Source organism: Triturus cristatus, chromosome 12 (assembly GCF_964204655.1).
Source record: "Triturus cristatus chromosome 12, aTriCri1.1, whole genome shotgun sequence".
NCBI classification, from domain to species: domain Eukaryota; kingdom Metazoa; phylum Chordata; class Amphibia; order Caudata; family Salamandridae; genus Triturus; species Triturus cristatus.
Genome location: NC_140595.1, coordinates 175,149,320 through 175,173,947, shown reverse-complemented (window position 1 = coordinate 175,173,947; position 24,628 = coordinate 175,149,320). Strand labels below are relative to the sequence as shown.

General features: G+C 44.0%; 1 protein-coding gene across 1 annotated transcript; it reads left to right on the top strand.

The window, feature by feature from the left end:
* The first annotated feature begins 2 nt into the window (after positions 1 to 2).
* Positions 3 to 22,879, top strand: PFDN2 (prefoldin subunit 2). Its single transcript, XM_085639914.1, has 4 exons — positions 3 to 414; positions 15,935 to 16,023; positions 16,972 to 17,095; positions 22,571 to 22,879. The coding sequence occupies exons 1-4, from the start codon at positions 358 to 360 to the stop codon at positions 22,751 to 22,753; spliced, it is 453 nt and encodes a 150-aa protein (XP_085496040.1). The 5' UTR covers positions 3 to 357; the 3' UTR covers positions 22,754 to 22,879.
* The last annotated feature ends 1,749 nt before the right edge of the window (positions 22,880 to 24,628 follow it).

The window sequence follows — 24,628 nt, the reverse complement described above, 5'->3', positions numbered from 1 at the left end:
TTGGGGTCGCATCGGGTTCCACTTTGGGGCTCGAGACTGTCTTAAGACAGTGCTCGAGACTGTCTTAACTAGAGGTTAGTTTCGGGATACCTTTTGTAGACTAATGACGAACAAGTACTGTTTAAAGGAAAGAGGGATGTGTCCAGTTCAGCACAGAATGAACGATACCCAAATACCGCTGGGAAACCCTATTTCCCACCAGTAGACTAGTTCGAGCAGCTACAAAAGTGAAACAGAGGATCGGCGCCGCCGCAGAAACCGGAAGTGACGTTGGGAGGAGGCACGTGCCCTGTTCAGTAAGCCTTTCGGCCATAGACATCTACAGTAACGACAGCAAGGAGACAAGCACTCAGCAAGATGGCGTCAAACAGCAGCAGCACCACTACTGTCAGCAAACCGATGACAGCGGAACAGGTAAGACGCCGCGCGGGCTTGGATGAGGAGAACGTGCACCTCTCGTTTAAGACCTTGCGAACCCACCCGCCGCGAGAGGAGAAACCAAGAGATAAGAGGCACAACATATGATCTGATAGATTGCCTATGTAGTTGGAGGGCGTCAACTTAGCGGCCATCTTGGAACGGTATGCCGCACATTCTGTATAGCAGGTTAACTGGAATAGAAGATCTACTCTAATTAGGTGTCCAACCGGTCTTCAAAATCGTATTGAAGTTAAAGGTGTTTTCAACATTTTTGTTTTGTCTACTTCTGTACAAGGAACACATTTTGTTATTCTATGCATCTAGAAATTGTATCGCGTTCAAGCGTCATGTTTGGTACTTATTTCTGACGCAGCCTAAGTAGCAGAAAACAACTAAAAAGCATTGATCAATTTTTGGGGAGAATCTCTAAGTATCTACTCCTGTTTTAACATAAGGTACGCTAGGTGAAAAGGGAACCCTCTTTCCAGTATTGTGTTTTTCTCTACATCCAGTGGCCTTGAGTTTTTTAAAATACATCGTTCCAAGTTGGTCGCCTGATATCATTGTGTTTTCAAATTAAAATGTAATACTTTACCAGATAAGTCTATTCTAATGTACAGTCTCACCGTATATCCCTTCTCACGCTGCATAGGTTATTTTCCCATTCTGAGATGTCTGCTTAAACGACATGTGCATTGAAATCACAGCAGACCTATTGGTACCTTTCCTATTTCCGTTTCTTCTATTCTACAAGGTTATTTAGGATGTTCTGCCATTGTACTTGGGTAGGGAAACAAACTCATACACACTATTAGCAGCATTACCGTGATTTCCCAAGCATACCAACTTGCTTTATTTATTAGTTTGCCCATCCCTGGTTCTGTATGTGGCAGTGAGGCTGGCTGACATATCATCTTTAGGTCTCGCCTACGCAGCGCGCATGTGCTGCATAGGAGACCTTTAGCCGTCGTTCAGCTCTTTTTCAAAGCACATACTCGTGCTTGTGGCGGCATACACCATGTGGGAGCACGCAGGGGTGTGCCACAAGCACGACAGTGACGGCCCGTGTAGGGCATTTTACTGGGGCGGTGACATGGCGCAGAGGAGGGGCAGGGTGAGGGGTTGCAAAATGTGGCAAACGGCCGATTTCAGGTAAGTTACGAAAAAAATTAATAAAACAAATTTTGTTGCGCGCGCTGCATCGTATTTGGCGATGCGCGCGCAACAAAATTCGTTTAATTGATTTTTTTCGTAACTTACCTGAACTCGGCCGTATGCCGCATTTTGCAACCCCCCACCCTGCCCCTCCTCTGCGCCACGTCACCCCCCCCAGTAAAACACCCTACACGGGCCGTCACTGAAGCACGAGTATGTGCTTCGAAAAAGAGCACCACTCCCGGGCCAGCAAACACATGTGCGCGCCTCTCTCCTCGCCCACTCACTCGCTCCGTCTCCTTTTGCCTCTCCATTAACGCCCCAATCCCTGTCTCTCCCCACAGGCATTCAAGTAATCCTTGCTCCTCTAGTCTTCTGTGTTGCTTATTTACTCCCCCCCCCTTCATTCACACTCCCCATTCTAACTTCCAGTCCTCATTATAGATAATCGCCCCTTTGTTCCCATATTTCAAGCTTGTGCTTCTTTCCCTTTTATTCATACTCCTCACCGTTCGTTCCTATCATTGGCTCCAGTACCGCCTCAACCTCCCCATGCCCCAACAAATCCCATCCATTCCTCGTAATTGTCCCTCCTTATTCCAAATATGGCCACTCTTCCCTCCTTGGTCATCTATCTCTTCATCTTTGACACTCCTTGTTTTAAACTTTCCTTCAGCATCCGAGTAGCTTGTTTGGGGTTAGAACCCTTATAATGCCTGCCAACAATCCTCATTCTTGCTGCTGTGGTCTCACGAGATCGTAGTTCTAGAAAGGTAACCCCGTCACTTTTTGCTTGCAGTACCTTGATCTTGACACTTTGTTATATGTGTGATGTTTTATCCACAGTTAACAGCAGTGAGACTCTTACAAAGGCCCGAGTGTCAGTATCTTGTTATATATGGGCTTCCAATGCCATGTTGTATGTTAGCAAAAGATGAGTGACAATCTTATTTTTTTTGTACTCAGATATCCGCTCCAGGTTATCTTATTCTAGACCAGACCTACCAAGCTGGGAGAGGATTCTGAGCTAGGGAACTTGTTCCAAGCAGTACGCAGAGGTGTCAACCAAACTCTAATGCTGGAGATTTTATTTTTATTTTAAAAGTTTTATATAGCGCTAGCTTGACCCGTAGGTATCGGAGCGCTTTACATACATACTGTAAAGAAAAACAGACGGAAAATGCATTACAAAGTAGGCAGGCAGTACGGAAGCAAAACCAGGGATAGAAAAAATACAGCATGGAAGATAAGGTGGTTAACACAGTCCGGTCACCAACTATCCTTGAATGTCAAGAGAGAGGAGTAAACTCAGATATTGAAGTCTAGGTTAGTTGACGTTGGTCAGGAAAGTATTTGTTAAGGAGATGGATTTTCAGGTCCCTTTTGAAACAGGAGAAGGAGGGGTTGCATCTGAGGATCCTAGGGAGAGTGTTCCACATCCTGGGAGCGTTGCCAGAGAACGATCGGTATTGTGTGGTTTTCTTTTTCAGTTTCGGAATAAGAAGGAGTGAGTTGGAGCTTCTCAGCGTTCTGGATTGACCTGCTCTTACCAGTTTGTTGTTCAGGTAGTTAGGGGCCGGAGAGTGAAGGGTTTTGTGTGTGATGCAGGCCAGTTTGTAAGTACACCTCCCCTCCATGGGGAGCCAGTTGAGGGAGTTGAGAGCTGGAGTGATGTGTTCAAATCTTTTTACTCCGGAAACGAGTCGAGCGGCCATGTTCAACACTGCCCTTAAAGGCTAGGTGAGCTTTTGGAGTCCCTGTTAGGATGGCGTTCCCGTAGTCGATTTTAGAGAGATCTAGGGATCGGACTACTGTCTTGAGGTCATCATGGGGAAGAAAAGGTTTCAATTTCTTGAGGTGTTTTAGAGAGAAAAGAACACTTTTTGCAGAGTTTTTGATGTGGGCCTCCATAGATAAGTTCTTGTCAAGGGTGATGCCTAGAGACCTAACTGAGTCTGATAGGACGATGGGGCAGTTTAGGGCGACCAGATTCTTGAGCCACTCTTGGATTGGACGATGGTTGCTTTTTGGAGAGAATAGGATTAGTTCTGTTTTATCTGGGTTGAGCTTTAAGTGGTTAGCGTTGAACCAAGTTTGGATCTCGGTTAGAGTGGCATTGAGGTGTTGGATGTCTCTGGGAGACTTGTTTTTGAAATAGATTTGGGTGTCATCAGCGTAAAGGTGGTAATTCACTCGAGCTTTTTTCAAGATGATTGTGAGAGGCTCCATGAAAAGATTGAAGAGGGCCGGGGAGAGGATCGAGCCTTGCGGGACCCCAAGTGTGACTTTTGTTGACTTCGAGAGACAGGAGTTGATTTTAATTTGTTGCGCGCGGTGTTGAAGGAAGGAGGTGAACCATTTTAGTACTGTGCCATTGATGCCGGAGCGCTTCGACAAGGTCTCCAGAAGCGCGGGATGATTTACTGTGTCGAATGCCGCAGATAGGTCAATAAGGATGAGTCGGCAGGCATCACCTTCATCTAAAGCCTTGTGAATATCGTCAGAGACGTTGAGCATAGCTGTTTCCGTGCTACAGCCTTTCCTGAATCCTGATTGAAAGGTGTCGAGGAGGTCGAACTGTTTCCGTGCTACAGCCTTTCCTGAATCCTGATTGAAAGGTGTCGAGGAGGTCGAACTCATCAATGTGTTTGTTGAGTTGGTGGAGAACGCATTTATCCAATCTTTTTGCAAGGAATGGCAGGTTGGAGATAGGTCTGAGGTTGTTGAGATCATTAGGGTCGGCCCCTGGTTTTTTGAGAATGGGTGTGATTTGTCCAAGTTGAAGGGAGTCTGGGACACAGCCTGAGGTGAGAGAGGCGTTGATGATTTTTGTCTTGAAAGGGGAAATGGTGTGGTTAAGTTCTTTTATGATTGTGGATGGGATGGGGTCCATAGTTTGGGAGAAAGGTTTTAGGTTATAAATTATACTGAAAACCTCATTTTCCGATATTAGCTCAAAGTCGGACCAAGGCGCATTGTTTTTTAGCTGGAGGCAGACCTGATTGTCCTTGGTTAGAACTCTTTCTGAATGATCAGGGGTAGTTAGAGTGGGGCAGGTTAAGAGGGAAGTAGCGTTAGAGGTTTGGATGAAGGATTGATCAATTTTCGAGACTTTATTAGTGAAGAAGGTGGCAATTTCTTCACAACGCTCATTGGTGGCTTTGATTTCTTGAGAGGGAGTGCAGTTAGTTTGGCTTTTGACAATGTTAAAGAGTTCTCTCGGTCTGTTTTTCGCCAGATCAAGTTGGCTGCGGAAGAAAGACGCCTTTTTACTGAAAATGTGTTTTTGTATGCTTGCCGAGCAGATCTAAGTTGCACTAGGTGTAAGGTCGAGGGGTTTAGTCTCCAAGACCTTTCCGTTTGTCTGAGTTGACGCCTTTCCTCATTCAGATCCACGTTAAACCAGGGTTTAGATTTGGTTTGCCTCAATTGTTTGAGTTTGAGAGGAGCTACTTGGTCTAGTACCTCTGTCATTTTTGAGTTAAAGTGTGAAGTGAGGTCATCAGCCGTCGATGATGAGGGTTGGAGTTGAAGATGGGCAAGTTCGGATAAAGGGATTGCTTTGATATTTCTGAGATTTCTCTAACTTGCTGTCATAACCTAGCATCACTGCTTGATCCACAGATGCCGATGTGGCTGACACTTGGGCCTATTCTAGTTGCTGGTTTGACATATCAAACGTGTACCTTGTTACTTTTGACAGTAGCTAGATATGCAAATAATAAATCATGTACACTGCATGGTTTATTTAAAAGGGAAAAAGTGATTTGGGTTGCAGTGTTTGTTTCCTTCATTTTTAAAACGGAGTGCTAGAAACACATTGAACTTTTCTTTTCTGTAGAAAGGTGAGGCCATGTCTCCAATAGTGTAGTATTGCTGGTGCCCAACAAAAATCAGTCAAGTAAAACACCATGGTTGGTACTGTCTGATAAATGGTACTTTGTGACATTTTTAAAGTGCCTTTGACACTTCTGTCTGTGCACTGTGTGACTCACGTACATAGATTTTTCCAATTTTTATTTGATTTGTTATGTTCATCTAAGACCACGTCTCTTGTAAAGGATTTCGAGATAAAGCTTCATTAACCACTCCACTTTTAAAGATAACCCTCACCATTTTCATCCCACTGAAAGCACTAATGCTTAGGACTGCCAAAGGGACTCTTTTCCTCAGACCCTGCGCTTTGACCGCACCGGTGCTTGTGCTATAAAATCTATGCATAGGTTTTGAAGCTAGCATTTTGTGTTTTTTCATGTCAGCTGACGCATTTGAAATCATTAGTTGGTGGCGGAGACTGGAGCTACTGTGTTTTCTCTTTCCCATAACACTTTATTTTTAAACTTCGAAACAGGCGCTTGTGACGTGGGGCCCAGCATAGTTGTTTGTCTAGGGGTCCGTAAAAACTGCTGACAGGCCTGGTGCTGCTAGACGCCCCTCATGCTCTGCCTTGCACCCTTCTACCCATCTGCCTTGTACCCTTCTCTCCCTCCGCCGTGCACCCTTCTCTCCCTCCGCCGTGCACCCTTCTCCCCCTCCGCCTTGCACCCTTCTCCCCCTCTGCCTTGCACCCTTCTCCCCCTCTGCCTTGCACCCTTCTCCCCCTCTGCCTTGCACCCTTCTCCCCCTCTGCCTTGCACCCTTCTCCCCCTCTGCCTTGCACCCTTCTCCCCCTCCCCTTTGCACCCTTCTCCCCCTCCGCCTTGTACCCTTCTCTGCCTTGCACTCTTGCACCCTTCTCGCCCTCCCGCTTGCACCCTTCTCGCCCTCCCGCTTGCACCCTTCTCGCCCTCCCGCTTGCACCCTTCTCGCCCTCCCTCTTGCACCCTTCTCGCCCTCCCCCTTGCACCCTTCTCGCCCTTCCCCCTTGCACCCTTCTCCCCTTCCCCCCTTCTCCCCTTCCCCTTGCCCCCTTCTCCCCTCTGCCTTGCCCCCTTCTCCCCTCTGCCTTGCCCCCTTCTCCGCCTTGCACCCTTCTCCGCCTTGCACCCTTCTCCGCCTTGCCCCCTTCTCCCCTCTGCCTTGCACCCTTCTCCGCCTTGCACCCTTCTCCCCCTCTGCCTTGCACCCACCCTTCTCCCCCTCCCCTTTGCACCCTTCTCCCCCTCCGCCTTGTACCCTTCTCTGCCTTGCACCCTTCTCGCCCTCCCTCTTGCACCCTTCTAGTCCTCCCTCTTGCACCCTTCTCGCCCTCCCCCTTGCACCCTTCTCCCCCTTCCCCTTGCCCCCTTCTCCCCTTCCACCATTCTCCCCTTCCACCTTGCACCCTTCTCCCCTTCCACCTTGCACCCATCTCCCCTTCCACCTTGCACCCCTTCTCCCCCTCCGCCTTGCACCCCTTCCGCCTTGCACCCTTCTCCCCTTCCGCCTTGCACCCTTCTCCCCTTCCGCCTTGCACCCGCACCCTTCTCCCCTTCCGCCCTTCTCCCCTCCCTCTTGCATCCTTCTCCCCTTCCCCTCCCACCCTTCTCCCCCTCCCACCCTTCTCCCCCTCCCACCCTTCTCCCCCTCCCACCCTTCTCCCCCTCCCACCCTTCTCTACCTTGCACCCTTCTCCCCCTTCTCTGCCTTGCACCCTTCTCCGCCTGCTACTCTTGTCCCCCTTCGGTTACCCACCCAGTATCACTCCTCCCAGCTCGGTGACATTTGCTAGTGAAGACGTACACAATCTGGAGACGCAAGCACAGTACAAAGGAAGAAGGTGCTCCTTTTTATTTTCCGTCCAAACCAATGACTCTGTAGCTTTTGGAAAATCTTCCCTCTTCACTTTAGGTCATGTCCATCCCTCCTCGCATTCAGAAAATTGCTCAAATCTCCCCCCTCAACCCCACTCCATGCGGCCCCCCATCACTAAAGTGTACAATACAAATGATAATCACAAGAACTAAAACAAGCATTTGCAATGCAATAGGTCTCGCATTTACGCAAGTTTGATCTATTGGCATTGTAAATGACAATGCCTTTTATTCTATGTTTTGGTTTTTAAAACGTAAATAAAAGGCATTGTCATTTCCAATGCAAATAGCTCAAACTAGCGTAAATGCGAGACCTATTGCATTGCATTGCAAATGCTTGTTCCTTTAGCATGGTCACTCTTGAGCACATATTTCCACAGCCAAGTTTCATTGCTTTTGTGTGCCCTTAAGGACTCTGCATTCAAAAATAAGAGTCCGACAATCTGGCATGTAAGAGTTTGGGCAGAGGAGCACATGAGGGAGCAGCACACTGTTGACAAAGAAGCACAGGGCATAGAGAGCTGGAAAACACATGCACTCTCATGGAGTGCTTAAACTAAAAGAAAATCGTCGTTCTTTAAAATCGAGCTCAGGAACGATACAAGTCAGCCAATGAAAAGGATGATAACGAGGCTATCCTCGGGAGAGGGTCAAACACAAGAAGAGGAAGGCTAGTCAGCACAAACCAACACATAAGAAGCAAGCAAATGAATGACAATAAAGCCTACAAGTATGGATCGACTCAGATATATTTTGTTCATCCTGGACAGTTTGGGCCAATCCAGTAATCTTAAATCTAATGTCATAAGAGAGGATTTCATATCGTCACAAGGAATACAGGGTAGTGGCAAATACTTCTGCATACAGCTAGAACCCCAACATCAACTGCACTGTTTCTGACTCGCTGAAAGCCTATAGGTTAGATTTACATTGTAATTCCCTTACAAATTGTTGATTTTTATCAGCAACAGTCTAACAAGACTAGCAGATGTGAACAATTAAACGTTATAGTGATGAGATACAATATTGTCTTTTCAAACGTGATCTGCCTTTTTCTGTGAACTAGTTTTAACAACAGAGGCAAACAGCTGCTGGATGGCAGCAGCTTTGCACTTTTAACTCTGGTTCTGAGTAGAAGAGAAGTGGCACATGCCAGACACACCTTCACTATAATCTCCTAATCTGACAGTGTAATTGCAGATTTCCAAAGATCGGTAGAAAGTTAAGGAATTGGGCATAGGAACCAAGTAAGGGCGTTTGATCTTACTGCAAAAATCCTACACAGGGTGTGGAAACGTCAATTAAACATGGGACAACATGTTACTCTGGTGGCTGTGACATGACAGAGATGTGGAGTGAGTGACAGTTTCAGTGTGGATGAGTAGAGGAGACATTTATGGGTTAGGCAGGAAGGAGCCTGCTGCCAAGACAGTGCATTGCTTCAGATCAAAGTGTTGAAGTAATACTCTGTGGTTCCATAGTGTTGCATTGATTTAAATTAGGCTGATCACTTTAGCAATCTTACAGCTGCGCACTGCGATGGAAGATCACTTTTGCAGAGTGGTGGCATAGATGCAGCTTCTGCTGATATGATGTATGTTCTAATTGGTTTTTTTCAATCGAATATCAGTTTTAACTGACTTATTGGATAACTGTTCTTTTGCAGTTACAGTAGTGTGTGACGTAGGCCAAATTCACTAAGCATTTTATTGGTCGCAAATCTTCTAATATGTAAAATGCTTTTTCTTATTAGGAGTCGGAAATGTTTTCTGGCCCCTAAAATGGGTTTCCGAATGGATACAGTTTCAGTACCTGGACGGTGCTTGATCTAGTGGCCCCTTACAAATAACAAATTAGTATCTAATGCAGTCCTTCCCAAACTTTTTAGAACCACAACCCACTTTTTAGAGCAACAAACTGTTGCATCCCACCTAGTTATTAACCCCTTCGGTGCTCATGACGGAACGGTTCCGTCATGAGCCACGGTTGAGCTGTGCTCATGACGGAACCGTTCCGTCATGACCACGCCCGCGCAAGATTCCGTCAGCACAGCGGCGGAATCTGCGCAGCATGGAAGGGGTTAATGGGCATTAGGCAAGTGTTTTTTTTTTTTTTTTCGGGAACTAAATTGTGTGGCAGCGTGCCGTCATTTACAAACAGCACATTTCCCATTAAAATGGCCACTCAATTTGCATAGAAATACACTTTTACTTCTAAAACTATAATTGCACACAAATGATGTGCAGGAATAGGGTTTCAGTGAATATTTATCATTTGTGCATCACCAAGTAAATTTATTTTGATCCTATTAAAATCTTTTGTTCCATCACACCTCAGAATTACAAAAACATATGCTTTATTTGTCTTAACTGCTGAGCGCATACATTTAATTTACAGTTATTTAAAAGAAAGTTTTACAAAAACGATTTCCTTTCCTTTCACACATCTTGTACCCCAGGTAGATTGCTCCATAATTCACTTTACTTTTCATTTTATGACTACAAAGTTAGAGGATTCTGTAAACCCTAATCACCCTGTTAAGCATTGGCATAGCCAATAGGTCTCGCTTTTGGGACCTTTATAAGTATTTAGTTATGCAGCACAATATCCTTGGTGCAACAACATCAACTGTTGCATAGCTAAACACTTATAAGGTCCCAAAGGCGAGATCTGTTCACTATGCCAATGCTTGTTTATATTAGTGAATGCTTGACAGCTCCCCTAAAACTGAAGTTCTACACAAACCAAGAACTGACAGCCAAAAAGGTGGTAGCAGAGCCAGACATATTGGGTTTGCTAGTGCTTGTTTTAATGTGAATGGTTTCTCATGTATAAAGATACCACTAAGAAGTTGGACTTTATCTCCCCAGGACATACATGTATTGGGTTACATCTCTAACCACGGATATTAAGGGGTACTTTAGCGCCACCCACAGACATCTAAGGATGCTCTAGAACCAGATAAAAGAATGCCACTTGTACTGCATCGGTACCAATAATGAGCATGGATGTGATAGGACTGATTATGTATGCTTTTCTGATAGGTTAGTCCCTCTCTCATGTTCTGCTACATAATACAAATCGCCCTCTGCTGACAGCCCTGAGTTCAGCCTGGCACTGGATACGTCAACCATCCATTATGAAGTCCCGCTAATACACCAGGATTTCCTAATGCTTGCCAAAATTGTACCTTTAACTCAGTTACTCATCAGTAATATACTCAAGGTGGGGAATGTCTGAAACTTGGAACAGTTATCTGTACATGTTAACTTTAATCTAAACATACACTGTGAGCGACATGGTCATAAAAAAACATAACACAAAGCTTACATTTGAAATTTCCGAACTAGCACCCCATTTCAGAAAGCTCTAAAGACTAGTCACTAAACATTCACTGCCGCATTTCAGTAGTTACAAGAGGCTTGACAGCAATGCCCAGCACCTCCCGACACATGCCCAGAGCGGCACCAGAGTAACTGGGCTATGGGTGGAAGAAGTAAACTGCCTGCTTCAGGTGGAGGCCAGGAGAAGGCTACATGCAAGAGCCCCGTCTAGCAGCTTCTGCCTGTCTCAGCTTAACCCGCTTTGTCAGTACTATGCTTCAACCTAATAACTTCACATAACAAAAAAAAAGTAGTAACAGGTTTTTTCACATTTCTACCTAGACTGGACAGAAACCTTCGAGTTGTAATGATCGACACAACAGCACGCAGTAAACCCACACACTGCTTGACTGAGCTCGGCACCTGGGATAGAAACGGCACACAACACGTAAAAGGACACGTGCATCGTAGTAATGTCAAATCACGTGCCACTCCCTCCCTCACAAGACGTGGTCGCTCAACAGACTGCCACTAACGAAATGGAAACAACGAGAACCTCTTATTTTATTATACTTTTTCAACTATCCCGATTGTATTTGTAACGTGTAATTATGTCAATCTCTGTATGTAATGTACTTGTTTCCATTGTAAAGCGCTCTGACACCTTTGGGTAAAGTCTGCGCGATACAAAAACTGCAATAAATAACCAACTTTCTGACCATCGCACACGTCCATTAAGACACAACAAAGCACTTTTTTTCAATAGCAAGTAACACCCGCGAATGATAAAATAACCTTTTCCGACAGTTAACAGGCCCCAATAAATCCAAACATGTTTAAAGCGCGGCAAATCACTTGTGGGGGTCTCGGAGCGCTGAAGCTATCTGATGCTGCATGGAGGTTTAGAACACTCCAACATCCCAGTCTTTAAGATCGCTTCTAAATTGCGGGAGCGATGGGACAGTCCTGAGGTGCAGAGGGGGAGGGGTCATTCTACGGCACGCCTGTGCAATGTATACTGCTTACAACCAAACAAAAACACTTGACTTTTCAACCACCGCGCGCCCAAATAAATGCATATTAGATGTCGTGCAAAGCAAGCAGCGCGCAGCCAGCTCACAAGAGATCCTCTTCCTTAAAAGCCAGCCTGAAGAACCTGCGCGGCAGGAGAAGTAACCGCCTTTTAAGATGAGCCGTGGGCGGGCACGCCCCCTCGAACAGCCGATTGAGAAAGAAGGGCGTTTAACCATGACTGGGTGAAGGGTAACCATAGGCCACCGGGCAACGTCATCAGAGGAGCGGGAAGGATGCGCGTCGTGCCCCCAGGGCGGACTGCGCTGGGGACCACGCTACATGGAAGCGCCTAATTTGGGATATCAGTATTTTTATAGCGCAACCCGCCATTGGTGAGGCATCGTAGCGCTGGTGACCGGTGACTTTGTCTAAATATGTAAATTTTCCTCATGTAACGTACTTGGTTCTCTTGTGAAGCGCTCTGATACCTTTGGGTAAAGTGCGCGCTATATAAAAATGCATTCAATAAATACATTCCAAAGACAAAGTTTGAGGAGTGTTGTCTGGTCCGTTCAAGGTACTATGTATGTGGTAATCCTTAAATGCAGTATCTGTGAACCGATCAACCACTGTGTTTGAAAAATCAGCGGCGACTAAACCACTGGTCAGGTGGGGTCAGAACGAATGAGGCCTGAGTGATTGTCTGACTGCTCGAGCCAGGACGTAACGCAGCCCACACTGAACCTCGGAGTATTTGTGATTTTTTTTTTTTATTTACAACGTCTTAGAGGTGACTCGCCGCTCTCTGTAGGGGCCCCAGCATACGTAGCGCCACTGCCCGCGGAAGTCTTGGGTCAGACATACAGCAGCAGACACCTTGGCATTGTGGTTAGAGACGGGTTGAATGGATTTATCGTATGAGTTTTGTACTTAATACTACTTTTTACTCGACTTAAGAACTTCAGCCATCTACTGCAATTAACAACGCAAGTGCTGTTAGAGGCCCCATAAAAATATACACGAGCTGTGTTTGATGCATCTCAAAGGTCGCATGTGAAAGGCCAAGAAAACATGACTTCCTCGTAGAAATCCTCACAAGGAGGTATTTTTTTTTTCCAGATCCAAAAAGTGGAGAGGCAACTTACAGTTAATGTAAGCATCTTTTCGAGATACCGCATGCAGTTTAATAAAGATGCACCCACTGGAAGAATCCCCAACGCTTGTAAGAGCGAATAGACGCGGCGGGGGAGGGGTGGAGGAGCGTTCAGAGAGCAAGCGAGAGGAAGGACAGATGGCGCCTGATCGGGCGCTGAAAGCAGGTGGTTGCGTGCACGCTCGCGTGAACGCAAGCGCTAGGCCAGCCAAAGTGTGGGGTGCACTTTGATAACCCACCTACTAAATGTCTCGCAGAGCAGCGCATGCGCTGGCTCAGGCGAGACCTAAAAACATAAGGAGCAATTTGTAAGAAGATATAGCCTGACATTTGACCTGTCTTTAAAGTGCAGCAAATGTGACAAGATAAATACAGAATTTTAAGGCTTCTTTATTTATTGCTTCAACTTTCATGACTCGCCAAAAATCGGCTTGCGACTCACTGTTTGGGAAACACTGATCTAATGTATCACTGTTTTGCAACCAAAATCTGGTTGCAAAACATTGATATTTCACCTGCGACGTAAAGGAGGTGATAATGCATTTATCATGGGGACGAGTAGATGTGGAACCACTTCCATCCACGTGATGGGTGTCAAGAATTCCTGTCATACGAGGGGAGGAAAACGGTAACCAGCGAAAACGGACTACATCTCCCAGGATGCTTAGCGGTTGAGAGGTTATGTAAACAGGAGAGCTGTTACATAACTCAAGGGAAACACGCCCTTATGTAAACAGGAGAGCTGTTACATAACTCAAGGGAAACACGCCCTTATGTAAACAGGAGAGCTGTTACATAACTCAAGGGAAACACGCCCTTATGTAAACAGGAGAGCTGTTACATAACTCAAGGGAAACACGCCCTTATGTAAACAGGAGAGCTGTTACATAACTCAAGGAAAACACGCCCTATAAAGGGAGAAACCGGGAGGTACAAGGCTGTCGGATATTGTGTTTACACCGACGTACCTGCTTCGTGAAGAGCAGTGTTCCGGAGTGGTGCTCCAGTAAGGCAAGAACGGAGGTAGGTCGAGTCGTTACTCCCTGGGCCGTGTCTTGCCCCATCGTCACCTGTGAAGGACCCGGAAGCTCTACCGGTCAACCATTGAGCTTCGCTTTTTGACTCGGCTGAGTCCAAGCGCAGTGGCGCTTTTGCTGGTTGGAGTCGTAACTCCCAGCCCGACCAGAGACACAGGGACTGCCAGCTGTAACGCACACCAGGAGGTGTTTGCCGCGTTACAGACTCGGAAGTCCACAGGATCGATCGAGCGGCTGCTCTCGGTTCAGTCTTCTTGCTTGTGATTGGGGTATCGGTGACGCATCACCAGGAGGTGACTCCGCGTCCCGGTGCAGTCTGAGGAAGAGGTTGAGCGGCTGCTCCCTTCAGGTAGAGACCCCGGCTGGGTGTTTCCCTGACTCCTCGATTCTCCCCAACACTCTTCGTGCCCCTCACAGCCTACCGATTGGCATTGTCGGCCATTTCATTTCTGCCCTCTGTTGGCATACGCCGGGATCGGCGTATATGCAGAGGACGGTTAGGACCATCCGTGCTGTGGGCTGGTAACGTACTTAGCCTGGAGGATTCCAGTGACTATAACTTTTGTTTGTTCTTTGTATTTTATTTGCCTTCATTAAAAGAACTAACCCTTCACAAGTGGTTGTGTCCTCATTGTCGTGTCTGTTAAACGATCCTGAGACGTTCAGGGCGTTACAATGGGCTTCAATTATCGTAATTTGAGATCTACCTCATTAATATTCATGCCGTAGGTCAAATTGGTACCCACTATGATTCATATTTCCTAAGAACCGACTATTAGTACTTAGGCCTGTTCTTAAAAATCTTTACAGGTTGTAATTTGCGTCCAGTTTTATGCAGCCACATACTTTTAAAACTGGCCTAATGTCCTTCAGTTTTTTTCTCTGGTTGCTTCGTTCACAGTTTTTACTTCCATTTCTTCTACTTGGCCTTCACAATTTTTTCAGTTCAGGCTGGACTCTTCCTACTGAACCAAGATGAAGGCTGATTTGCATATGGCTGGGTCTACTCTAAGGTGGAATGGTGGGCAAAAGAACTAAGGTTTGGAATGCTTCCCTGAGTGACTGCTTGTGGTTAGACAAATTGAAAGCAATCCTCCTATCACTTTTTGTGTGATTTTTCTTCATCTTTATTGATGCCCTTCTTCCCCCAATTTCACTAAGCATGCCTAAAGCTCAATGATGCCGTACAAAAGGCAAATCATAATTAACATGAATGAAAGATTAAGGGCCAGATGTAAAAGCAATTTTGTGATTGCAAACCGTACGATTTGCAAAACCACAGGCTTGTGGCTGTAAAAATGACAGTGTCTTATGTTCAAAACCCATTTTATGAAGTCAGAAAGGTATTGCCAATTCATAAAATGGGGTTTCAGCCAATACTTAATAGCAGTGTGGAAGTGTTGTAAGAAGGCATTTCTTCATAATAGCGATTCAATACTTAATTTTGCTCTGGTTTGCTAGCACAATTCTGCTCGCAAACTATTGAGCAGTTATTGACACCTCAGAGGTGGTGTAACACATTTCCAAAGGGGGAAGTGGGTCTCTTTGAGTGTGTTTTCCCATTGGGAACAGTGTTGGGAGCTTCACGAGGAGTAGACAGTGGTCCAGTTGATTATTATTTTTTTTAAAGCTGCACCAATCCCTTCAAAAGAAAGAACCATTCTGAGAATGCAAACCCAGAGGTGGTGTGAGGTCATTTGCAGGCCACAGTCTCTGTAGCCCACCTCAGGGGGTCGTAAAGTGCTACCTGCTTAATTAACATTCATTAGGCAGGTCGTTGTGTGACTGATGATTCTGTTAAGCTATCTTATAGTTCCTTGGCTGCTTCGGAAAATGAATGATTGGCTACATAACATCAGTGCACAATCTGCGGCCACTTTTTCTGACCCCAAATACTGGAAAAAAGATCTAAATTCATAATATGGAAATTGAATCAATGAGTTGTGTAAAACGTTTATATACTGCTTTTAACTAAAAGCGCATAATTCAGGTTAAAAAAATAAATGGAATAGTGTACATATTCCTCTCGTGTTTGATGACTAGGTGGCTCATTTTGTCTTCAGATAAAGCAGGATTCTCTGATACCTACTGTTTCTCTAGGTTGTGGCCGGCTTCAATCGTCTAAGGCAAGAACAGCGAGGAATGGCATCAAAAGCAGCGGAGTTGGAGATGGAATTGAATGAACACAGGTGAGTAGGCAAGAAACGTATCGTTGAATTTAGGTTTATGGAATATACTAAATGTCTGAGAAGACGTTGTTTCAAGAGCCTTTCCCTGAGTGTAGCTCTGACTGATCTGTAGAGAATCGCATGCAACCAGCCCTGGCTGTGTCACAACTTCTGCATACTTTAAAATGTATTTGTTCAATTCATTAATAGCTCACATTAGCCCTGCAATTTGACACCTGCATCTCGATTATGAGTGTAGGTTTGAGTATGCGTTAGTGGCTGTTTAACAGAAGAAACAAATTAAGTTGTGATGTTAGTGGTCTACAAGCATGAGTTTCTGGCTTACACCTTTGAGATGTTTTCACAATCCTTGGATGCAGACTTCTTAGATGATCCTGCCCCCTCCCTCTCCCCATACACAATTCGCTTGAGACCCTATTCACAGTGCCAAGGAGAACCCGCTATTTGATGAGTTATGCACCTTGTAATATCTTGATGTCTGCTATGAAAAACATCTTCACAGCACAAGGAAACGCTTTCAAATTATTTTGTTTAAAAAATATTAAGTCAGACTGTACAGATGTTGTGGGGAAAAGAGCTTCTTCCAGTGTTCTGCGGCTGCTACTGGGAAATTGGAAATGTTTTACATCTGAAGAGCTTGGTAGTCTTGGATCCAAAAACTAAACTTAGCTTTCCGACTCCTTTTTGCATCAGTTGTAGTGAAAACTGACAGTTGGTTTGAAGAACAGTGATTGTGGCCTGTCCTCAAATGTAGGATCACCTGGGAATATGTAAGAGACAATAGTCCTAGAGCTTGTGTATTAGAGATTGGAAAACAGGTTTCCACTATAATATCGTACACATTGAAGATCTGATTGTTATTCCTTGAACCTCATGGTATTTAGCTCTTTGAAAATCATGGTATGTGCACCTCCTAGCTCCTTACTATGTGCCAATTCTTTCTTCTAGCCTTGTAATTGATACACTTAAAGAAGTCGATCCGAGCAGGAAGTGCTACCGTATGGTTGGTGGGGTACTGGTTGAGCGGACAGTAAAAGAAGTTCTCCCTGCCCTGGAAAGCAACAAAGACCAGGTAAACTATCAAAAAGTATTTATCATGAAATATGTTGAGGCATTTGACCTCCTTAGGGTCCTTGTAGTTGTGTTGTGCTTGAGCTGAATCAAATGGCAACAATCATTGGTAATGCATCGGTTTTGCCTATGTAACAAATAAAGAGCTATTTTCATCAATCCTCGTCCGGGAGAAGGAAAGAGCTCCCTGACCGATGACACTGGAGGGGAGAGGATCTGGCTCAGCGGGCAAAGCTGCTGACTCAAGAGCTGGGGATCCCGGTTCTAGTCTCGGTGGCGCCGTGCAACATCCTGTGATTCTATGCAAGTCACCAGGTGATAAATTGTTATATCCGTATGCTGCAAGAGTAAAAGGCAATACGTTATGAAAATATACTTCCATCAAAGCGGATGTTAACAGTATTTCGGCAGTGGGAAATTTATCAGAGAAGCAGACGAGGAACAAGCATTGGTCCATGCAGGAAAATATCCTACAGCCAATAGAAATGGAGGAAAGGTAAGTGGTACGCACAGGAACCAATGAGAAGCAGGGAAAGAGAGGAGTAAGTCCCTTTTAAAGTTTATATTAAAAACTATTTATTTCTCATGCACAGCACAAGCGCAGTGCAGGTGAAACCTAAATAAATAAAATACTATAACCCTCATTCTGACCCGATTGGTATTACCTTGCCGTAAATCTGCCCAGGAAAAATCTAGTTACACTCCTTTCGGTTTTAAATCTGTACACTTTTACAGCAGGAGTCTGAGATTTCCAGGTCTAAATGAAGGTCATTATGCAGAATTGAAGTTGCTGTATCTGAGATTCACACATTTGTCTTTCTTCCAACCTATGTTGCACACTTTACTTCTGGCCATTATGGACACAGTCTCGAGTCTTGAATTTCCCCCTACATATCATTTATTGCAGGTGTGTTATTATAAATATGTCGGTCGTCTCAGAACAAGACTAAAGTCAGTAGTATTCGACTGCCACACAAAAAGTACAAGACTAGTAATGTCCATAATGGCCTGAAGAGGTGTTTTAACTTATTCTGACTTGTTTTCTCTTACAAGTTTCACCAGATGCTTCTTAATGAAAGTGTAAAAATGGCAGATGGTGTGTTTTAGAGCTTAACTTGGACTCCAGGGATTAGGTGCAGACAGCTTTTGCACCTCATCTTAGTGTTCCCACCGCAATATGAATGTGGGTCCAGATATTCAAAAAGTTCATTCAGCTGGAAGTGCATCAATTGGGACTATAACTATTGGACTCAGTGCTCAGTAAGTGGCATACAATGTTGAAGTAGAAAAAATCTTTCACTAGCCTCATTGATGCACATAAGAGGTACAACATTTGTAGTATTAATGAAAGTAATGCAAACGGATGCACTCTGTAAAGAAGGATTTCTTAGTAGTATTCTTGAAACCACTACAGATTGTGTGGGCAGCAGCATTGTACACTATGTGAAGACATACAGGCAATGGTTGGTTAGTCCTTCATAATTACATACAATAGTCCAGATGGGAGGCCATTTCGGCAGCTAGTGCTGATGCTTGCCACATTTCATTAAGCAATGGATGGATCTTTTTATAAAACCTCTATATGGAAAAGCAGGCTGAAATTGCTTACAACTGAATCTGGGGTGACCTGAAGGCCTAGTTATGTATTGAGTTAGTAAATGATGGGCTGTCTGTCATATCAGAAGGTATAACATTGGTGCTCAGATTATCATGCTAACACCCATAACCTTTAGCTTATCCAAATTCAACCTGAGCGATTGTCCTATAGCCTGCCTGTGACCACAAGTATATATTGTGTGGAGTGACTTCAGGATGATCATAAAGCTTAGGAAGAACTTGAATGTAATAAGCAAACTGTAAGGCTATGAAACTATGTGATACAGTTATGTGCCAAGATGTACAAATCAATAGACAGTGCAGATGTATAACTGAGTGTAGTGTCTGTTTCAAGTCTTCTAGGTGTTTAAACATCCCACCTGGGCATAGAAATATAAGGGCATAAAAGGTTTTTGACCTAACCCCAAAACACATTAGGGAATGACCAATTCACAGCACAAACTACTCGGGGGGGGGGGGGGGGGGGGGGAATAGAGACCACTGACATGATGGATTTAGGAGACTCCGGTGATCTGAAATTGCTTGAGAGGGAGTCTTCGAGAGGGAAAAGGAAATTCGGTGTTGCATATTAGCGTCTTCTATATCCTAGTTTTCAGGCCATAGGGGGAGCGCAGAAAGTGGAGCCACTGGGGGCAGTCTAAGTATGGTGAGTGTCCGGTGGGATTGTGCAACACAAGGGGTGTCTAGTTTGGCGTTAAGTGGCAGTCTGCCAACCTCCGCTCCCAATTCCAGAATGTGAAATTGCTATGGTCACAGTGTGGGTAGTCAGAGTCCTGTTCTCAGAAGTGGAGGTCAGGTTGGAGATATTTCAGTCGCAGAGAGGTGTCCATTGAGGCTCTCTGGTCCATTAAAGGCTGAATTGTATTTATTTATTTGGTGTTTTATATAGCGCGAACATGACCCTTAGTAGGGTATCGGAGCGCTTTACATTTGCATATCAATAAACAGTTTTGTTACCAAGTCATCAGTAGTTGTACAATGATTTAGCAAAAAACATTAAAGCTTAATAAACATATATACAATACCCCAGAGAGGTTAGTGTTCGATGATAGGTAGCGTGTGTGATTATGGTGAAACAATGATGATTGCGAGTCTGCTGCAATTATGGGAGATATTTACTTATGTAAAAAGATTTGGCGTCATTTTTTAAAGCAGAGATTGAAATTCTTCTAATGTTAGGGGGGAGAGCATTCCAAATTCTAGGCGCTGCACCAGAGAAAGCTCGGTCATAATTCTGAATCCAGCCTCACCCATGGCACCTTGTCCAATCCTCATTCCTCATGATATGTAGACTCTGTATACTCTAGTTAAGGGATATGGTATGGTAGAGTAGTGTGGCAGTCAGCTCCCTGTTTGGGTACTTAGCACAATGCTATATGATTACATTGGCCAAACACTGCATCGGATCAAACATTGGGGATTTACTAGTCCGGGCCGAGATCACCGCATGGTAATGTGTTGGGGATAATAAAAAAAAAAGTTTTTTTAACACAAAAATAAATATTAAAATATTTGTGTTAAATTTCAATGTAAATTAATGTTATAGATTGACTTTAAACATAGACAAAAGTAAGAAAATGCCCCAGCACTGTTAAATTAATTGCGAATTAAAGTTTTAATGGAAATATATTAAATTGAAAATATTTTTTGGAAGCTTAAATAAAAAATTAAAAAATCCGTCCTAACGAAAAAATAATTTTGTGTGTGTATTAATAATTCTAGAAAGTGATGTAGAGCATTATTTTTGATAAAATGTACTACTACATTTAAAAAAATGCAAAATCAATTATAAAACAGTTTATAATTGAATCATATTTACTATTTGTATTTATTTTTTACCTTAATGTATGGGTATTTACATTTTTTACTATTTTAAATAATTTAAGATTATTTTCTATGGGGTTTTATTTCAAGTCCCTTTTCTGTGGAAATGTGTTGAAGTACCAGTGCGTAATCACAGATTTGGGCACGAAGAGCACTCCGTGCTCTTGCGAGGCGCACAGCAAAACAAACCTAATAAGTTTCAACAATATTAGCGAATTCTTAACATACTGTACTGTATGTTAAGTATTCGCTAATATTGTTGAAACATATTAGGCCCGTTTTGATGTGCGCCTCGCAAGAGCACGGAGTGTTCTTCGTGCCCAAATCTGTGATTATTATATTAGGGACAGTGGCAGATCACGTATACGAAGCTGCACGCACTGTTTCATCTCATTTATTAGAAGAACATTGCGGACATTCACATTACTGAAGGTGTGCAGGTAATAATTGTTTATGTTATTTATCAGTACCAGTGCGTAGCCATGTGTTTTGCTGGACTTCTTTTTTTGTTAGGTCCTGCCTACAATGCACATGCAATGTGCTGAAAGACGTATTGATTACAATTCAGTTGGCTTAAAACCCGCCCACAGCATATCATTGGTTGTTTTCATTGCCACTCTCACTTGCAATCATTGATTGCTTAGCTCCAGTAGGCTTCCCGTCCTTTCTTTTGTTGGATCCTCCTTGAAGCCTTTACCAAGTACGTGTTCTTTATCATCATTTTGCAAACTATTTTTTAAGTGTTTCTATATTATTCCGGGACATGCAATGTGCTTTCCTACTTTAAATACAGTCATACTGATTCTTATTTATGTTGCTTTCACCCTATCTGCCGTCCCTATTGATGCTTTAGTTAGTTACACCTGCAACTGTACTACTGCATGCCACTCCACTCTACACCCCCTCCATTCCATGTCACTCCACTCTATGCCACTCTCCTCTTCGCCTTGGCACTCTACTTTACGCTATGCCACTCTACACACCACTCCACTGTATGCCACTCCAAACTACGCTACTCTAGCCCACTTATGCTACTCCACTCAACGTCGTTCCACTCTACTTTATGCTACTCTACTTCACACCACCCTACTCAATGCCACTCCAGGCCACTTCAGTCATTCCACTCTACTGCGCGCCACTCTACTGCACCCCACTCTACTGCACACTCCTACGCCACTCTCCTCTATGTTGCTGCACTAACCTTTAGTCATGCTAAACAGCAGCCATGATGTTCTGCAACATAGCTAAAAGACCTTGGCGAAGCCATTTGCTCTCACCCAGGCAAGACCTATTGGCGTTGCCAGTGCTTGTTTCTTTTAGTAGTAACTTACACTCCGAGTTCATGAATACCGGAAAGTAGTAAACCTACTCAAATGTGTAAGTGACCTTTTTGAATCTGAACCATACTCTAAATAGAAGATCAGTATGGTGTATTGTTTGTTATAATGCTTCTCATCTGGAGGCAGATTCCTCTGTGCCTTTCTCCCGTTTGTTGTTTCCATCATTGCCTATCCATAAAATGACTAGGCTGGTGAAGAAAGTTATATACCTGTAACCAGCGTTCAACAATATATCTTTTATTGGTCTGCCTGCAACTGTCTCAACTTTGAAAGTAGTGGCAGGATCTCATGTTTTTTGGTTTCAAAAAGGAAAGTGAAACTGACAGGAAATAGGGTATTTTATAGACTTTTTTTTGCTTTTCTAACCTCTTTAAGCTCTGCCTGTGATCTAGGGAGAATAAACAGTATTTTACAATGACACATTATATATACTTCATGTTTACGTGAGGCTACATGAGGTATCTCATCCATTTGCATCTAGAGAAGATCCATTGTCTTACTGGTGCAGCTGAAAAATGATGCTCAGGAAGCAAACCGCTGTGGTCTCTCAGATGGACTAGGCCTCTTAACTAAGGGAGCTCGTTTTCAATAGTTACTTGTGTGTCCGTGTCAAACAGACTGTAAGCATATCTTGAACCTATTCATCTTTACCTTTACTATTAATATAACCTTTTAATTTTTTCTAATCATTGCAGCTCAACAAGATCACCGAGTCCCTGAATGTGCAGTTGCAATCCAAGGGTAGGGAGCTGAATGAATTTCGTGAGAAGCACAACATTCGCGTGATGGGGGAGGACGAGCAGAAGCAGCCTGCCAAGGAGAGCGGCAACGGGTCATCTGGCAGTAAACCCACTTCTGCTGGCGTGTTAGTCTCCTGAGGCTCAGTGCTCTCTTATCTTAGTCCCGTTTCCACAACCTTAGTAAAGGATTAACTTTATTCATATATTTTTTGGGGTGCTTGTAATATTTTTGTTAAATAAATTTGTTTGACTTTTGGACAGGTATGAATTGAACTTGATGTCCATTTTCTTGCGTTATTGTTCTTGCGTTATTTTTCTATTGCTCAAAAAATGGGATGCAAAACAAAACCTTTAGTAAACATTTGTTAACAGTAATGTGCTTGGGATAGCCTTAGTTGGCTTACAAGTTATTTATATGTACATATTTCATAGTTGGTGGTGGTGACACTAGTAATGTTTGAAATACAGGCCCAAAAGAAATAGATTTTTTTTTTTAAATTGCAAATAAATTCAGTTTCGTTTGATGGACTTACCCACTACCGCGTTCCTTCCAGGTAAGGCTTGTCCTTTCAAATTTATTGCGAGTTAGTCAAAAGTGTGTAAAGTAATTGAGACATTGCAAATGTAATATTACCAAAATGTGCCGACGTAGGGTCGTTTGCGTCACAAGTACCCGTTGGTACTGGTACCGAAGGGTATATCAACGGCCCCCAGCGCCGAGATACCCCTTTGGGGGTGATTTGTGCGCTATACAAGTACTGGATTTACATTTACATTTTATTGCCTGCAGTAATTTTTGTATTGCCTATAACTTTGTCCTTTTTGACTAACCTGCAGGAAACCTTCCAAAACCCAAATATGCCTGGTTAGGTTGGAACTTGGGAAACTGCTTGTAGGTTAAGGTTGGAACTTGGGAAGTTGGTTGCAGATTAAGCAGAGGAAGTCGCTATAATGGTGTGCCAAATATAATTTTTGCAGTTAAAATACAGAAGTGATGATGAGCGAAAATTTAGAACTCTGCTACTGGAGGGCTATCAGCTCTTGGGTGACTAATATCTGCTGATCAAGGTCAAAGCTGTGTTTAGTCGGCAGTAGGGATGAGTTGAGTGGTTTGTGCAGTGTTTCTAAAGGGCATGCCCCTACTCTGCTTTCTCTGAGCATAGCAAAAGACTCTGGAGACTAGGGTTTGGTTGGGTTGGGTGGGGTGCAAGGTGTAGGAAAATGATAAAGCCCAGATTATTTTCATTGTTGATACAGCTAGCTGTGGTTAGGGGCACGTCATGGCTAATGGCTGAGCCATAAACCCAGTATCTATTAGGAGCTAGGCATTGAGCTTATGGTGTGGCACACTCTGATCAGTCCCTCCAGCATAAAGCTGATATGGCCTAGAGTGCGCGGAGGACTTGGTGAAAGTCTTGGCCTTTCTCCCAGCGACTTCTGGATGTGGGTTCCTTCTGGATATGGGGTATTGTTTGCAGGGAGTTGACAAAGGGCAAGCCCTGTTGCACAGCTTGCTGTCCATGACAAGGCCATGTGCTGCAGGCTCTGTAGGAAGGAGCTCTGGATGCAGCTTTTGCACCCTGTACAAAAAAAGCAGGTAGACTTAAAGGCAGGTTCAAGGAAATCAGTGAAGAGAGGCATCCAGTTTGATGCTGCTTTTGGGAATGTCCAGGACGTAAAGCCTTATTAGGATGAGGGCAGTAAGCCGACATCTACCAAAAAAGGGCAGATATCTGGTCAGTTCTCCTCTCTCTTCCCGACCGATTGGCCCGGGGACGTGAGGGAATAGGAAAGACACTTGTACTCGACAAAGGTAGAAATGGTTTCAGATTAGCTGCTTTTTTTAAATATGATTTTTAAGAAATACTTTGGCTGAGAGACCCAAAAGATTCTCTGATGAATGTCCTGTTACTCGAGGGCGAGCAGGCCGTGCCTTGGTGCCCAGTATTGATATCGGTTTCACAATTGCCCATTGCTGCTAAATAACTCATTGCATATCAGTGTTGTCCAGGG

What these genes read in the sequence shown, in the direction of transcription:
- PFDN2 (XM_085639914.1), top strand. Translation starts at nt 358, where the DNA reads ATGGCGTCAAACAGCAGCAGCACCACTACTGTCAGCAAACCGATGACA. An exon ending in AACCGATGACAGCGGAACAG is followed by an intron (nt 415 to 15,934) that starts GTAAGACGCCGC and finishes CTGTTTCTCTAG; the next exon opens with GTTGTGGCCGGCTTCAATCG. An exon ending in TGGAAAGCAACAAAGACCAG is followed by an intron (nt 17,096 to 22,570) that starts GTAAACTATCAA and finishes TAATCATTGCAG; the next exon opens with CTCAACAAGATCACCGAGTC.